The sequence below is a fragment of the Hyperolius riggenbachi genome, chromosome 5 (genome assembly GCF_040937935.1).
Source record: "Hyperolius riggenbachi isolate aHypRig1 chromosome 5, aHypRig1.pri, whole genome shotgun sequence".
NCBI classification, from domain to species: domain Eukaryota; kingdom Metazoa; phylum Chordata; class Amphibia; order Anura; family Hyperoliidae; genus Hyperolius; species Hyperolius riggenbachi.
Window position 1 is genome coordinate 376,613,177 of NC_090650.1, and position 18,374 is coordinate 376,631,550.

Genomic DNA, 18,374 nt, shown 5'->3' on the forward strand with positions numbered 1-18,374 from the left:
TTACATATATTTTAAAATGTTAAGATTTCCGCGACAGAGGCCCTTTTCTTAACCCAAGATGTAGCCTGATGTCAGAGGAAGGGATTCGCTAGGCCTTGCCCAGCTTCTTGTGCAATCTTCTGTATCATCTGCCTTTCAGTACCAACTAAAAGTTTCTGTACAACACAGAGCAACCTATTATGTATTTACCAGTAATCCTCTGATTCTTGAAATAATCCTTCACTGCACAGCCGTCCATGTGTGCCCCCCCCCCCCCCGTTGGCAGTTGGAATATGTGTGTGCAGCTCTGCACCACACCATGCATATTACAACTGAAAACCTTTTTTATAGCTTCTGTATCCAACAGTAAAAATGAAACTTAAAGAAAACCTGAACTGAAAATAAAAGTCAAAATAAACATACACAAGTCATACTTACCTCCTGTGTAGTCTACTGCTCAATCTATTTTTCCTCTCCTGCCTCCTGTTTGTCCACTGTGATCAAGAGAATTCTCCGTCCTCCATTTTGAAAATGGCTATTACCCTATAACAGCTTCCTGGTCAGCACACTGTTAAACTGTAACATCGCCCACTTCAGCCATAGGGAAACATGCACACATCAGTTCTCCTCTCAGCTGTAACTGACAGCAACTGATACATAACTGACAGCAACTGATATATTTCAGTTCTGACAAAATGTTGTCAGAACTGGAAGGGATCATTGTCAGAAGAAAATGGTGAGCTTCTGAGAGGAACTGATGGCAAGGTAACTATGTAATGTTCATTTGAAGTTACCTCATGTGTTTATTTTAAATAATTTTACTCAGTACAGGTTCTCTTTAAAGAGGAACTCCAGTGAAAATAATGTAATAAAAAAAAGTGCTTCATTTTTACAATAATTATGTGTAAATGATTTAGTCAGCGTTTGCCCATTGTAAAATCTTTTAAATCCCTGATTTACATTCTGACATTTATTACATGGTGACATTTTTACTGTTGGCAGGTGATGTAGCTGCTGCTTGCTGTTTTGGTAGTTGGAAACAGCTGTAAACAGCTATTTCCCACAATGTAACAGGGTTCACAGACAGGAAACTGCCAAGAGTACGAACTCAGATTTTCTTTCTGGGAAGGATTTCACCACAATATCAGTCATACAGCGCCCCCTGATGGTCTGTTTGTGAAAAGGAATAGATTTTTCATGTAAAAGGGGGTATGGGCTACTTATTTGTTCAATTCTTGGTCAGAGTTTCTCCTTAAATGAAAATGGGAAGTGGCTGTGATCCACTGATAAGACACTGTACTGATGGTCATTTAGAGCACATTTGCACATGCAAGTGTACTGATCTTCACCTCCTTGTTTTTGGCTGTAAGGGGTTAACGAGGACTCCCTCCTGTATCAGCGGCACCCATTGTGTACAGCTATACATTGCATTTTCCTGACCGGATATCAGCCACTGTGTGTTATAATGCAAGTTTCCTCTGTCATTATTTCCCTTCCCAGCTGAGCATATAGGGTATTTCACAGCAGATAACCAGAAGTTCCTCATCTGTTCAGTCTCTGACCTCATTCACACATTCATGGCAGCTGTAACATACAGTCTTCAGAATGAATGTACTGCTACATCTCAACATCAACAACTCTTATTTAAAGGGACTTTATAGTACATTTTCAGTTCTTATTAGGTTTAGTACTATATTGTCTTTATTTCTGTGTTTTATCATGAGGTGTTTTTTTTTTTTTTTTTTTTTTTTTTTTTTTTTTAATCCGACCAACACACACTGCCTCCCCCACCTCCCTTTTTTTCCATGCTTGGCAACAATTGCTATGATTCCATAATACTATATAATGGCACCTCATTTCATCTACTAGCTGGTAAGCTATTATTACTCAAAAAGCAGTAGCCAAACTATTGCCAATCCATTACCACTAGCCTATTGGGTGCCAAATTCATCTCCTTGGCCCCATAGGAACCGGTCTATTGAACACCTGCCGAGACCGATGCCCTAGCCAAGTGATCCCGGTCATTGCCGTGTCCTCTCTGTGCTATCCAGGCTGTATGATTTGACATGGGAAGACCAACAAGCAATGAATGAGTATATTGTATTCATACTTACCTTTTTGATTGTATTCATGCTCTTTTGGTGCATTTTTGCGCATGCATGTTGTGTATGTGACTGAATTCTGTTGTTACCCCACAACATAAAATGGTTGGTATTTCTGAAAAAAAAAAACACACGGAAAAAATACATAGCACTGCTATTGTAGTGGAAATGGTTTAACATGATTTACATTATGGAGAATGTTTTTGGTCCTTTGCAGAAGGTATACATTCAAGAAATTGAATTGAATCATGTACAGAATGAACAGGGCATGACCTTTTTGTTTAATAATGAAGAATAGTGGCTGGATAGTGTAATGGTTAGTAGCTCTGCCTCTTACACAGGAGACTGGGGTTCAAATCTTGGCTCTTCCTGTTCAATAAGCCAGCACCTATTCAATAGGAGACATTGGGCAAGACTCACTAAGGCCCAGTGCACACCAAAAACCTCTAGCAGATCCACCCACAAAACGCTAGTGATTTATTATTATTATTATTAATTTTTTTTTAAGCAGATCTTCAGAGCGGTTTTCGTCATGTTTAGAGAGATTTTCTAAACATGCCTAGCGTTTTTTGGAGAGTTTTTTTTTGTAGCAGATTGCATAAATTGTTACAGTAAAGCTGTTACAGAACAGCTACGGTAACAAAAACGCCTGGAAAACTGCTCTGATCTAGCGTTTTTCAGAGCGGTTTGAGCTTATCCTATACTTTATCTTGAGGAAGAAACGCATCTGCCCACCGCAAAAATGCTGCAGGAGCCACGTTTGTGGTGTGCTAAAAACCTCAAACCGCCAGTGTGCACCATCCCGTAGAGATACATTAGCCAAGCGTTTTCACAGGCGGCAGCGGTTTTGAAAAACTACCAAAAATGCTTGGTGTGCACCAGGCCTAACACTGCTGCTACCTATAGATTGCGCCCTAGTGGCTGCCTTGCAAGCACTTTGAGTCTGACAGGAGACTCAAAGTATACAAATACTGGAATTATTATTAGCTGTAGGTCTTAGCTTATCAATGCTTTTTTACTGTGCGTTTAACATCACTGTGAACCCCTGAATCAGTGTTTTCTTATTCCTTTCTAGACAATATGTGCGCTGATTTGCTGCAGGTCCATTGTGAAGCCAGAGTACTTCAGTGATATGATTAAGGCCATCCAGAACAAGCAAGCTCTCCCCGCTGCCGCAAGGTAAGTTCCTGACACACACACACACACACACACACACACACACACACACACACACACACACACACACACACACACACACACACACACACACACACACACACACACACACACACACACACACACACACACACACACACACACACACACACACACACACACACACACACACACACACACACACACACACACACACGTGTTTTAAGTGAGTGGAATATGGAGGCTGTCATCTTCATTCCATTATAAGCAATGCCAGCTGTTTGACTTTCATGCTGAGAGCTTTAGTTTTTTGAGTCACGCTGCACCAAATCACACCAGAGTCAAAGCACCTGATATGCATGCACATTCTGGGCCAGTGACTTAAAGAAGAACTGCAAACAAGGATTGAACGTCATCCCAATCCGTAGCCGATGTCGCCTTTCCCACAAGAAATCTTTATTTTCTCAAACGGATCATCAGGGGGGTCTGTATGGCTGATATTGTGGTGAAACCCCTCCCACAGTGTGATGTCAGCACCTAGGTACTGACATCACACTGTGGGAGCCTTGTTGCATTGTGGGAAATAACAGCTGTTTCCAACTGCCAAAAATGCAGCATTTCCTTCCACAAACATCACCTGCCAGCAGTTAAGATGTCGCCATGTGATCTGTGCACGCGATCCTCGCTAATCTCCTCCCCTAGGACTTGCGCCTTTCGGCATTAGGCCCCGTTCGTTAGGCCTTGCGTTTTGGCATGCAAACGGACCGGATCCGGATCGGATTAGGACCTGATCTGGATCGGAACCATACGGTTCCGATCCGGATGCGGTCCGTTTGCATCAGGCATGCATCAGGCTGCCATCCGGATCCGTGTGGTTAAAAACAGCGAAATATAATAAAAAATTGTTGGGGTCAGCAGAAGGTGCACCTGTAGAATCAGGTCCTCCGCTGTTAGGCCTCACCTCCACCTCCGACATACTGCCAAACAGATCCAGCACGTAAGGTCATTGCTGCTCCACTGCTGCCCATGTGTCCCCATCCAAAATGACCGCTAGAATACGCTTAGGAAGTGGGGTAGAACGTCAGGTGTTTGTATCATGTGTGTTCTGTGCTTTCCGTTCCCCATAGGTTTCTATTTCCGGATGGTGCAGTCAGGCTCCGGTCCGGGTGCGTGGGCCGGATGATCCGGACCCGAAAAATAGCGCATGTTGGAAAAGTGTCCGGATCCGATCCGGCTCCGTTCTGTACGGAACGTACGCGTGTGAGCGTCCGCATAGACTTTGCATTGCTATGCAGAATGTACGTTCCGTTTGTACAGTATACGGTCTGGATCCGATCAGGCGGATCCAGACAGGGAACGCTAATGTGAACCGGGCCTTAGGCGGTCCTGGGGGAGCCACAGCCAATCGGTGTTAGACGGTCTTAAGGTGGTTAAAGTAGGAGAGGCAGAGCAACAGCATAGAAGTCAGGCAACTGTATTGTTTATTAGGGAATGAAGATGGCAGCCTCTGTATTCCTCTCACTCCAGGTTCCCTTTAACACAGAGAAGGATGTCGGAAGGAATTCCAGTTTCAGAAAGTTTATAAAATGAAGCAAAGTGTAGCACTTTCATGTTATCTTCTCATGTGGATTTCCTGGTTCTGTTTCTGCTGAGTTGAATACACATGGCTACAGGAATATGAGTGCATCTCCAGGGGAATGGAGTGACTGCTGTATATTCCTCCTAGCGGAAATGGAGATCAAACAAGTAAAATTGTTTCTTGTTTGGCTTGTTCTCTCAGTACATTGGTAGGATGATGGAGACACTGACTGACAGCTGCTATTCATAGCTCTGTGTGATTGATGACTTTCCAATGCACTAAGGAGCTACTACAAGGAGCAACATCAGCTTGTTTATACTTGTATCTAAATACGTAACAAAAGTCTTAGGGCTCTTTCACATCAGACAATGCGAACAGGAGCCGTTCTTCTGCACGCGTTGTCTGCCTGCGGCGTGTCGTCGGGTATCTGCGGTGCGAAGCAATCAGCGGCGGTAGCTGGTAATTAAACCCGACGGAAAACGCCGGCTCGCGGGTGCGTTGGAGGAAAAACTGCGCCCGGGTGCGTCGGAACCGCAACGCATCGAAACGCAGCGTTGAGTGTGAAAGGTAAAATGAAAGTCTATGGACTTTCATCTTACCTTGGTTAACGCAAACAGCTTCCGTTTGCGTTAACGCACAAAGTCTGCCCTAATGTGAAAGAGCCCTTACAGTACCCCTGAACTGCTTTATTATAAACATACCTTTAATGTTTTATGTGTGGTGCTATGACATGCACACTATCGTTCTGCACTCAGTTACCACAAGCCCACACACGGTGCAGCTCCTCAGCACGCTGTGTACTGCAACAGCACATTAGCAGTTAGTGGAGGGGGCGGGACTAAGGATGCGCAGAGAGGAGGAAGGACTGACACTTCCTCCCCGCCCATCATCGATGTTCTGCTCAGTGAAATATTTCAGCTGAGCAGAACGTGGAGCGCTGGAGAGGGAGGATGAACACACATAAAACCGCATTAAAAGTATGTTTGCAATAAAGTGGTTCAGGGGTACTTTTAAAGCATACGTATGAAATCGGCGCCGGTAGACTTGGGGGCAGGATAGAGCGGTATATGGCTGATCCTGCTTCTGCACAAGTCTGGGCCGTGTTAATTACTATTTCCCCTCCAGGTCGCCATGGCTAGTGGGGGAATGATATAATTCGGCTTCCAGCGATTGCTGTAGGCCGAATTATTGTGTTTTTTAAGCAACCTCAGCTCCGTCTTCTGACGGTGCCGTCGTTACTCACTGAGCTCTGCTCGGTTGTGATTCCCATTATAGTCTATGGAGGCGCCGGCTGCGCCCAAATCTAGCAGCGCCGAAAAAGCACTGCTCTGACTTTAAAGGATAGGTGTGATTGTAAAAAACGCTATCCAAAATATATCTTGTCAATACCCACACTGGCACATGGTACCTGCTTCCACTTATCTGCATCTTTGCTTTGACGCCATCCAGCCACTAAGTGGTGCTGTACATGAGATGGGATCCTCAGCAGTTTGATTGGAAAGATAATCTACAGTCCAGAAGCACAGCAGTTTAATAGAGCAGTGACAATGAGAGAATTCAAACTCTGCCCTGGCCACTTTGAGTCTGAGGCCTCTGATGTGAACAGTCTGCGGGTGGGAACTGATACTACAAGCCTTTGTCATTTAAATAATGATTTAAAAATGATTAGCAGAGCTCTCCCGGGGCCACGGGAGTGTAATCGAGGCTGATACGCAGCAGGGGCCGCACATGTGCAGTTGAGTGCGACTAGGTCACTATGGAATTTTACTGGAGAAGACTGGGAGAATGGATCGGTTTGAGAGAACGGCGAGGGAGTCCACAGACTACAGGGGGCTGGAGGAAGCCCTAGGTAGGTAGAAATGCTTGTGCTACGTTAAGGCTGAGACACACTGCAGAGCGCTTTACTGACCGTCAAGCGCTGCGTCTGCGTTTAACAAAAGGCTCCCATTGAGTTGCATTAAGATCACGGCAAAAATCGATTTACTGGGGTTTTAATGTAAGTCAGTGGGTGCGTTTTTAAAAGGCGCAGTGCTGACGATCAGCAAAGCGCTCTGCCCTAAATCTCAGGTAAACTTTTATCCTCTTTGGAATTACAGTATATATTTTTTTTATTTAACACTTTTTTTATGTTGGACTTCCTCTGCATGCTGGAGTTAGATGCCAGGCAGTGCTTACCAAAGCTCTTTGTTCTATAATTAAAATCTTTCTCCTTCTACATATTTTAACGTGGTCTGCCTATAACAGCACTGAGTGGCTTTACGTTTCTGAAGCTCTACAGAATTATTAAACCTGTTTCCCATTTATTTCCCCCCAGCTTTCTTCCAATAATTGATGAGCCCTCTCTGCAGTCTGAGTCATTAGAAATCTCACCAAACGCAAAAAGGAAAACTATCTTCAAAGACAAGACTTTTCTGTTTCTGAGTGCCAAGCAGGTGCGTGATTCATTTTACATGCAGGATTTATTCCGTATCTGTTCCTAGACTCGCATTACACTGACTGTTGGATGACATCTGCTGAGTGCTCCCCAGACTGAACAGCATTCGCACTGCGTGCTCATAGCTATAAGCGGAAAACAGATTATGTACAGTGTAAAAGGTATGGCATCTGGACAAAGGCTCATTCATGAAACGGTTTGCAGTGGTACACGTTGTGCTGCAGCAATTAGATCAGAGCGAATGATCAGGTAGCAGCATCTTCCGAGTACAGACCTGATACTGTTGCCTGTACAGCACCCATTTGTCGCCTCATGTCTGTTGGAAGCCTAATGGGAAAGGTGGATGACCCAATACTCATCCAAGAATCGGATTGATCATTCGTTTTAACTGTTCATTTTCTAGCAGGTTATAACCTTATGAGAAAAATAATTGTATCTGTAGAAGTAATCCTCTATAGAACTTTGCGGGAGTCCCATATTTTTATTTTTGGTTTAAAAGAAAGTACACCAGAGCTGCAGCATATAGTAAAAACAGAGGGAGCAGGCATGTATATGAAGCAGTCTTCATGGCCCCCGCTTCACCCCCCCCCATCCCATCTTTTCTCTGGCAAATGCCCCCCTCAGCTACTTCCTGGTCGGCTGGGTTGGGCATTAGTGCGCTGGCTTGGCTGCGTGTGTGATCCTGCGGCCAGGAGCGTTACGCACATGTCACGACCATGTCCTTCTTTTGCTCATGGACTTTGTCTTAGGGCAAGTACACAGCAAAAAGCGCTAGCATAAAAGCAAACGCTAAGCGTTTGTTTTTAGTGATTTTTCTAAGCGATTCTAGGCATGTACCTAGCGATTTTCTAGTTTTGCCTAGCGATTTTTGGAGCGTTTCGGTGTAGCAATTTTTTTTCTTTTGTACAGTAGAGCTGGAAGTGTACAGCTTTTGTAAAAAAATAAAAATAAATAAAAAACCTGTAAAATTGCTGTTATAGCGCTTTTTTGAGCGATTTTCCACTTTCCTATACTTAACATTGAAGCTGAATCGCCTCAGAAATGCTGCAGGACCCGCGTTTGCGTTTAGGGAAAAAAATCGCATCACTCTGGTGTGATCCATCCCATACAAATCCAAGCATTTTTCAAAGCGCTAGCGGTTTATAGAAAGTGCTCAGAAGTGCTCTTGGTGTGCACCGGCTCTTACAGTGCTTTCATCTGTTAATTTCATAACCTGCACATTTATTCAGGGTCCTACTATATCATAGGATTAATATATTCTGCAGCTCTGCTCACTTCTGGTATTGCTATTCTGGCCCTTCAGTGAAAGGTGTTTTTTTGTTTTTTTTTTTGTTCTGTTTTCCAGCACAAGAAATTAAGTTCAGCTGTTCAGTTTGGAGGTGGTAAAGCCAGATTGCTCACCGGAGAGTTGGATGACCATTCCCTGCTGGAAAATCCCACTACTTGTGTGATCGATGTGGGGACAACAGACTCTCAGCAGTCTGAATCTCAGACTCCAGCCTGGATCACGTCTTTACTGGATACTGTTCAGAGGTGAATCTGTCTCATGTCACTACATGTATTTTCTTAAAGGGAAATGCCAGTCAAATGATTTTGCTTTGGGTAGAAGGGGGAAGTTAGACCATCGGCCAGGATTGTGTTATTGATACTCATAGGGAGGTTCTCTTGTACCCGATGACATTCTAGGAAATTGTGAGAATCTGTCAGGGAGGACTCAGACCAGCAAAATCCTGAACATTTGGGAACCTGTCCCCACACTATTACTGGAGTGTGTGTCCTGGTTGAAGCGTTCCCGTTACTTCTGTCTCTGAGACCTTAACCACTTGAGGACCCAGCCTTTACCTCCCCCCCCCCTTAAGGACCAGCGCTGTTTTTTATGATCTGTGCTGGGTGGGCTCTGCAGCCCCCAGCACAGATCAGGGTGCATGCTGAGCGATCAGATCGCCCCCCCCCTTTTTCCCCCCCTATGCGGATGATGTGCAGGGGGGGTCTGTTCGCTCAGGCCTGCCTCGGTGTTGCGGGGGGGGGGGGGGGGGCGGGCACCTCAAAGCCCCCCTCCGCGGCGAATTTCCCCCCTCCCTCTCCTACCTGTCCCCCCTGGTGATCGGGGCTGCACAGGACGCTATCCGTCCTGTGCAGCCTGTGACAGGATGTCCTCTGTCACATGGCGGCGATCCCCGGCCGCTGATTGGCCGGGGATCGCCGATCTGCCTTGCGGCGCTGCTGCGTAGCAGCGCCGTTCAATGTAAACAAAGGAGACATACGTCTCCTGCGTTTACATTTCGTCTGCGAGCTGCGATCAGCGGCTCGCAGGCTATTCACGGAGACCCGCTCCGTGCTCTAACAGGAAACAGCAGCTCGCGCGAGTGGCCTTTCCTGATTAATTAGGGAGGCACCTGGCGACGCAAATCTGCGACGCTGGTCCTCCAGCTACCACTTTGCCGCCGCACGGTATGAGTGTGCGGTCGGCAAGTGGTTAAAGCAGAAAAGTCAGCCATACTATCCCAGGAAAAAAAAAAAACACATATATAAGTAGATAAATGCTTGTTCTACTTGCATAACATGTATTGTACTGTCCATGTTTTTGATTTCAGTGAATTTTCTACAGTAGAGAGAAAACTGTTCCAGGCATTTTCCATCTTTACTACCTCTGACTGAAGCCAATCCTGATGTAATTTCCTCCCTTAATGTTTTTTTTCCCCCTCCTAGAAACTGCACTATTATATCTAGCTTGCTTTGTAAACACATGTGAGCACAGCATACAGTGGAGGAAATAATTATTTGACCCCTCACTGATTTTGTAAGTTTGTCCAATGACAAAGAAATGAAAAGTCTCAGAACAGTATCATTTCAATGGTAGGTTTATTTTAACAGTGGCAGATAGCACATCAAAAGGAAAATCGAAAAAATAACCTTAAATAAAAGATAGCAACTGATTTGCATTTCATTGAGTGAAATAAGTTTTTGAACCCCTACCAACCATTAAGAGTTCTGGCTCCCACAGAGTGGTTAGACACTTCTACTCAATTAGTCACCCTCATTAACCACCCTGGCGTTCTGATTAAATCGCCAGGGTGGCTGCGGGAGGGTTTTTTTTAAATAAAAAAAAAACTATTTCATGCAGCCAACTGAAAGTTGGCTGCATGAAAGCCCACTAGAGGCGCTCCGGAGGCGTTCTTCCGATCGCCTCCGGCGCCCAGAATAAACAAGGAAGGCCGCAATGAGCGGCGTTCCTTGTTTTGCTTACATCGTCACCATAGCGACGAGCGGAGTGACGTCATCGACGTCCTGACGTCAGCCGCCTCCGATCCAGCCCTTAGCGCTGGCCGGAACTTTTTGTTCCGGCTACGCTGGGCTCAGGCGGCTGGGGGGACCCTCTTTCGCCGCTGCTCGCGGCGGATCGCCGCAGAGCGGCGGCGATCAGGCAGCACACGCGGCTGGCAAAGTGCCGGCTGCGTGTGCTGCTTTTTATTTGACGAAAATCGGCCCAGCAGGGCCTGAGCGGCAGCCTCTGGCGGTGTTGGACGAGCTGAGCTCGTCCAGACCGCTCAGCAGGTTAAGGACACCTGTCTTAACTAGTCACCTGTATAAAAGACACCTGTCCACAGAATCAATCAATCAAGCAGACTCCAAACTCTCCAACATGGGAAAGACCAAAGAGCTGTCCAAGGATGTCAGAGACAAAATTGTAGACCTGCACAAGGCTGGAATGGGCTACAAAACCATTAGCAAAGAAGCTGGGAGAGAAGGTGACAACTGTTGGTGCGATTGTTCGAAAATGGAAGGAGCACAAAATGACCATCAATCGACCTTGCTCTAGGGCTCCACGCAAGATCTCACCTCGTGGGGTGTCAATGGTTCTGAGAAAGGTGAAAAAGCATCCTAGAACTACACGGGAGGAGTTAGTGAATGACCTCAAATTAGCAGGGACCACAGTCACCAAGAAAACCATTGGAAACACATTACACCGCAATGGATCAAAATCCTGCAGGGCTCGCAAGGTCCCCCTGCTCAAGAAGGCACATGTGCAGGCCCGTCTGAAGTTTGCCAATGAACACCTGAATGATTCTGTGAGTGACTGGGAGAAGGTCCTGTGGTCTGATGAGACCAAAATAGAGCTCTTTGGCATTAACTCAACTCGCTGTGTTTAGAGGAAGAAAAATGCTGCCTATGACCCCCAAAACACCGTTCCCACCGTCAAGCATGGGGGTGGAATCATTTTGCTTTGGGAGTGTTTTTCTGCTAAGGGCACAGGACAACTTAATCGCATTAACTGGAAAATGGACGGAGCCATGTATCGTGAAATCCTGAACGACAACTTCCTTCCCTCTGCCAGGAAACTGAAAATGGGTCGTGGATGGGTGTTCCAGCACGACAATGACCCAAAACATACAGCAAAGGCAACAAAGGAGTGGCTCAAGAAGAAGCACATTAAGGTCATGGAGTGGCCTAGTCAGTCTCCGGACCTTAATCCAATAGAAAACCTATGGAGGGAGCTCAAGCTCAGAGTTGCACAGAGACAGCCTCGAAACCTTAGGGATTTAGAGATGATCTGCAAAGAGGAGTGAACCAACATTCCTCCTAAAATGTGTGCAAACTTGGTCATCAATTACAAGAAACGTTTGACCTCTGTGCTTGCAAACAAGGGTTTTTCCACTAAGTATTAAGTCTTTTATTGTTAGAGGGTTCAAAAACTTATTTCACTCAATGAAATGCAAATCAGTTGCTATCTTTTATTTAAGGTTATTTTTTCGATTTTCCTTTTGATGTGCTATCTGCCACTGTTAAAATAAACCTACCATTGAAATGATACTGTTCTGAGACTTTTCATTTCTTTGTCATTGGACAAACTTACAAAATCAGTGAGGGGTCAAATAATTATTTCCTCCACTGTATATCATTTTACAGCAGCTTTTGCAAAGGGGTGACGTGTATTTCCCTTCTTAGACTCCCATCACACTGAACTGCCCTCAGCAAAGCAATGAGGAGCAGGAATGTGGGAGCGGAGATAAGCTTCCATCATCTCAGCAATGTATTAAAGAGCCAGGCTGACGGAGATAACATTCATTACAGCTGAAACATTTATGATTGTGTTGGAATGTTTGCAATGCATGGTCAGGATTTAAACTGCATAATAAACGCAGAGCAGTGGGTAAATGGAATTTGATTTTGGGGCTGACAATCCCTCTTCAATAAAACGGATGTCCTCACTATGATCTAGCCATAATGTAAGGACAGATTTCCTCTCTAGCGGCATGACTAGTATTTCCAATGTGCTGTGGGTGTTTGGAGGCTGGTTGTTTTTCTCTGTGGTGAGGCTTGCGTAAATTTATATCCACATACGTCAGGAAATGTTTCTAGAATGCGTTGAGCTGCTGTTTCCCTGGCTAGTGGCTGCCTTCTTGCATCTATTTGTACATGTCTTTATGAAAGCACTTTGCCCTAAGGCCCTTACTCTATTCACTTTTTCTCCTAAGTTTTCTCCTAGGTGATCTTTTTACACCTTACTAATAAAATGCCTTTTAACCCCCTTGGCGTTCTGATTCTTTCTGGATTTTACGGTATAAATGCAATGCAATTTTTTTTGCATGCGTTCAGACCCTAAAACCTGGAAAAAAAAAATCATGCTCCTATGGAGATCTGCAGCAGCCCCAGCAATCACTCGCCTCTCTGGGATCCAGTGCTGCAGTTTTCCCTCCATCCTCTGGGTGGCGCTGTAACCCTATAGTGAGATTGCTGGCTGTCATCATGACGACAGACTACGATCTCACCAGGGCGAAGCAGAGCCTCAGAGGAGAGGAAAAAGAATGGCGGCCGACATCGAGATCCCCGGGAGGTGAGTTAAAACGTCTGCTGCAGGTTTCCTGGCTGCCCTGCTGATCCTCTGCCTCCAGTATATATGGCCATAGACCCTGAACAAGCGTGCAGATCAGATGTTTCTGACTGAAGTCTGACTGGATTAGCTACATGCTTGTTTCAGGTGTGTGATTCAGATAGTACTGCAGCTCAAGAGATCAGAAGTACTTCCAAGCAACTGGTATTGTTTAACTTCTCTGGCGGTACGATTATTTCTGGATTTTAGGGTCTTTTCAGCACGTTTCATACCCTAAAATCAGAAAAAAAAATCAGGCCGCCAGAATGCCTGCAGCAGCCCCAGCACTTACTCACCTCCCTGGAATTCAGCAATTTTCCCTCCATCCTCCGGGTGGTGCTGTAACTCTGCAGTGAGATAGACTAGACCAGTGGTTCCCAACCGGGTGGGCGATTTGGGTTCTAAGGGGGGCGGTAAATTTGTGGGGGGCGACAGGGGGGCGATCAGTATGAAAAGGCAGAAAAAATAAAGTGTCGCAGTGTCACTCGTTTTTAAGAACATCATGGGCAAAAAATATGATCTGTATAAAATATGCAAGTGTGCATGATAGAGTTGTGTAATTCCTCAGGGCTCGTTGGTCACGCGCCGGTGTAATGTCAGATATTGCAGCCCGGAAGCAACCTTTCTCACTGAGTATCGCGCATGCTCAGTGGGAAGTTAGATATTATTTACCTGAAATATCTCCGCTTCCGCACCACGTACACTCCCAAAATCTTCAGGGGAGGGAGGGGACCCCCAGATCTAGCTCTGTGTCGAATTGCAGCCCCTGAGCCCTGCTAGTTCCCGAGGTAGGTTTGCTGCAATCAGTCTCGGGAACCAGCGGGGCTCGGGGGCTGCAATTCGGCACAGAACTAGATCTGGGGGTCACCTCCCTCCCCTGAAAATTTCGGGAGTGTACGTGGTGCGGAAGCGGAGATATTTAGGATGTTTTAAGTGGCTGCACAACTTAATGGGATGCAGGCTCCTCCTGCGCATGCGGGGCTGCACAACGTGCGGGGCTGCAATAGCTGACATTACACCGGTAAGGGAATTGGCGCAAAGTAGTTGAGTCACCGGCTATTTTTAGCTGGCAAGGTCACAGCGCTACCCCCTCCACTGACACCACCACCTGGCGTAAGGGTATACCGTACTAAGAGAAGGGGGGCGACAGGGGTGAGTCATCTTCCCCTAAGGGGCGATACTTCATAAAAGGTTGGGAACCACTGGACTAGACGCAGTGATCTGCAAACTTGGCTCTCCAGCTGTTAAGGAACTACAAATCCCCCAATGCATTAGCCTTTTTGAATCATGCCTGTGGCTGTCAGATTCCTGCAATGCATTGTGGGACTTGTAGTTCCTTAAAGGGAACCTTAACTGAACGGGGGGTATAGAGTTTTACTTACCTGGGGCTATTACCAGCCCCCTGCAGCAGTCCTGTGCCCTCGGCGCCGCTCTGGAATCCTCTGGTCCCCCGCTGTCACTTAGTTTCGTTTTTGACGACTCACCAGTCGCCGGCCGCCATGCGTATTATTGGACGCATTCACCAATGCAATTAGTGCTATTGCGGACCGCAACGCGTACAAAAATACGCGTGCGGAATGCGGCAACGCGTATTTTTGTACGCGTTGCGGTCCGCAATAGCGCTAATTGCATTGGTGAATGCGTCCAATAATACGCATGGCGGCCGGCGACTGGTGAGTCGTCAAAAACGAAACTAAGTGACAGCGGGGGACCAGAGGATTCCAGAGCGGCGCCGAGGGCACAGGACTGCTGCAGGGGGGCTGGTAATAGCCCCAGGTAAGTAAAACTCTATACCCCCCGTTCAGTTAAGGTTCCCTTTAACAGCTGGAGAGTTAAGTTTGCAGATCACTGGACTAGAGCGATCCCATCAGAGTGATTCAGAGCCTCCAAGGACAGGAAGGAGAATGACTGCTGGCGTGTGGATCCTCTGGTAGGTGAGTAAATAGGCCCGCTGTGCGCCATTGCTCTGCATTAAGTGTAGTTCGGGCTTACCGCCACGGAGGTTAAAGGGGGATAAATATGGCAGCCTCCATATCCCTCTTAGTTCAGATGTACCTTAAAGAGAACCCGAGGTGGGTTTGAAGAATATTATCTGCATACAAAGGCTGGATCTGCCTATACAGCCCAGCCTCTGTTGCTATCCCAAACCCCCCTAAGGTCCCCCTGCACTCTGCAATTCCTCATAAATCACAGCCACGTTGCTGACAAACAGCTTGTCAGAGCTGGCTGTTTATCTCTATAGTGTCAGTCTGCTGCTCTCCCCGCCTCCTGCAGAATTCCAGTCCCCGCCTGCATCCCTTCCCTCCCTGCTGATTGGAGGGAAGGGACGGGGGCAGGGACCGGAGCTATGCAGGAGGCGGGGGAGCAGCTGAGACTGACACTACAGATGTAAACACAGCCTCACAGCATGGCTGTGATTTATGAGGGATTGCAGAGTGCAGGGGTTTGGGATAGCAACAGAGGCTGGGCTGTATAGGCAGATCCAGCCTCTGTATGCAGATAACATTCTTTAAACACACCTCGGGTTCTCTTTAAAGAGACTCTGAAGCGAGAATAAATCTCGCTTCAGAGCTCAAAGTTAGCAGGGGCATGTGTGCCCCTGCTAAACCGCCGCTATCGCGCCGCACAAAGGGGGTCCCTTCACCCCCAAACCCACCCCAGCACGACTTGGTCGAGCATTTGGTCGCTCCTGGAGGCAGGGCTAACGGCTGCAGCCCTGCCTCCAGTCACGTCTGTCAGCGGCGCATCGCCGCCTCTCCCCCGCCCCTCTCAGTGAAGGAAGACTGAGAGGGGCGGGGGAGAGGCGGAGATACGCACTGACAGACGCGCGTGGGGCAGGGCTGCGGCGGTTAGCCCTGCCCCAACCAGGAAGCGCTCCCCCGCATTACGGAGGGGGATTTGGGGGTGAAGGGACCCCCGTTAAGCCGCACTATAGCGGCGTTTTAGCAGGGGCACACATGCCCCTGCTAACTCTGAGGTCTGAAGCGAGATTTATTCTCGCTTCAGTCTCTCTTTAAAGCGAGTCTGAAGCCATTAATTTTAACTTTTTTTTTTTTTTTTTTTTTTTATTGCGCAGTTACCTTAAGCATTAAGATTCAAGCTGAATCGCCGCATCCCCGGGGCAAAACGAGGTATTTAACCCCCTGAAATACCAGAGCAAATTTCCACTACTTTACAAGTGGCAGATTTTGCTGCTTGGGGGAGGCAGAGCTGTGCGCAGTAACTCTGCCTCTTATCCAGTCAATCTCTGCTGATCTCCGCCTCTCCCAACCCCTCTCAGTGAAAGAAGACTGAGAGGGGTGGAGATTGACTGGAGAAGAGGCAGAATTACTGCGCACAGTTTGCCTAATCCAGGAAGCAAATTTCTGCAAAAGCAGAATTTTGCCCCGGGATTTCAGGAGTATAAATACCTCGTTCTGCCACGGGGATGCGGCGGATCAGCTTGGATCTTAATGCTTAAGGTAACTGCTCAATAAAGAGAGAGAAAATAAATGGCTTCAGACTCTTTAAAGAGGAACATCAACGAAAAGGGGAAAAAATAAATGAATACATTGCAAAGTGAGAAGCAAAAAAATAGGAGAGATCAATAAAATGATATTCCCCATGTAATTTGTTAATGTTCTTTGATGAACAATGAGCCAACACGTCATCATCTTTACTACTGGCAGACAAGAAAAAACAGACAGCACCAATTGCCATTAGCTATAACCACACACCCTAACAATGAGAGAGGGTAAAAGGTTTATTTATTTTATAGATCTACATATGTACAGAGGGAGATACTGCTTGCTTGGCAGTCGGAAACCGCTGTTATTTCCCACAATGCAACAAGCTTCACAGACAGGAATCTGTCAAAACCTAGTTTCTGACCTCATAGTTTAGGAGTGGTTTCACCACAATATCAGCCATGCATATTCCCTGGTGATCTATTTCAGAAAAGGTAAAGATTTCCCATGAGAAAGGGAGTATCAGCTACTGATTGGGATAAAGTTCAATCCTTGGTTACAGTTCCTCTTTGAGATAAATCTATTTTCCTTCTCTGAACTCCAAAATGAAAATATGCATACATTTCCAGATTTGTCCAGGAGGAAGAAGATTGGCGTTGCATGCAGTACTTTTCCTTGACTAAATAAGCACATTTTTTGAAGGAAGCTTTGGCTGAAGAAGTGAACTTAGTTCTTGAACTCCAACTTCCAAAAATATATTTTAGTTAGCCAAGTTAAGCCATGGCTTCTGTCTTCTGTAATCTGCATCTGACACCTTCTACTAGAGATCCTTTGGCTGCCCCGGTTTGCATTGCTCACTTGGAACAAGCAGCAGATCACTTGTTCCAGCTTTCCTGATCTGCAAAGATATTCCAGCTGTTTTATGCAGAACACATTACAGACCTGCAACTAAAATTCTCTAAAGTAAGCCAGCAGAGGCAGCCTCAATAGCTGACAAGTTTGCTTTATTTGAACTCCCTTTAAGGACAACTGTAACGAGAGATATGGAGGCTACCATATTTATTTCCTTTTAAACAATACCAGTTTCCTGGCTATCCTGCTGAACCTTTGCCTCTAATATGTTTAGCCATAGACCCTGAACCAGCATGCAGCAAATCAGGTGCTATTGTCAGATCTGACAATATTAGCTGCATGCTTGTTTCTGGTGGTGTTCAGACACTACTGCAGCAAAATAGACCAGCAGGCCTGCGAGGCAACTGGTATTGTTTAACCCTCCTGGCGGTAACCCCGCGAAGTAACGTAGCTCGGGGTAAGCCGCGCAGCAGGATTTCTCAGGTCCTGCTGGGCCGATTTGCATAATATTTTTTTTTTTTTTGCAACACGCAGCTAGCACGTTGCTAGCTGCGTGTGCACTCCGATCGCCGCCGCTCCACGCCGATTAGTCGCCGTGGTTCCGCCCTCCTCTTCCTCCCCCCCCGCTCTGAGGCAAGAGGCCTCAGAGCGATATAGATGCTGAATTACGGTATTTATTTCCTTTTAAACCATGCACATTTCCTGGCGGTCCATGTGCCTCCAATACTTTTTTAGCCATAAACCCTGAAAAAGCATGCAGGTCTGATGTTTCTGACTAGATTAGCTGCATGCTTGTTTCAGGTATGTGAATCAGACACTACTGCAGTTGAAGAGATCAGCAGGATGCCAGGCAACTGGTATTGCTTAAAAGGATATAAATATGCAGCCTCCATATCCCTCTTCCCTCGGGTTCCATTGAAAGCTTGGCACTATGTATTTGCTGCATTGAGTGTCT

At 46.3% G+C, this 18,374-nt stretch overlaps 1 protein-coding gene across 2 annotated transcripts in view; it reads left to right on the plus strand.

Moving 5' to 3' along the window:
• Window positions 1-18,374, plus strand: part of NBN (nibrin) — an 89,616-nt gene that overhangs the window by 34,688 nt on the left and 36,554 nt on the right. For both annotated transcript variants that reach the window (XM_068237607.1, XM_068237608.1), the window contains exons 5-7: window positions 3,157-3,260; window positions 7,130-7,247; window positions 8,595-8,782. In XM_068237607.1, the coding sequence (XP_068093708.1) occupies window positions 3,157-3,260; window positions 7,130-7,247; window positions 8,595-8,782 (410 nt within the window). The remainder of the gene's footprint in view (window positions 1-3,156; window positions 3,261-7,129; window positions 7,248-8,594; window positions 8,783-18,374) is intronic.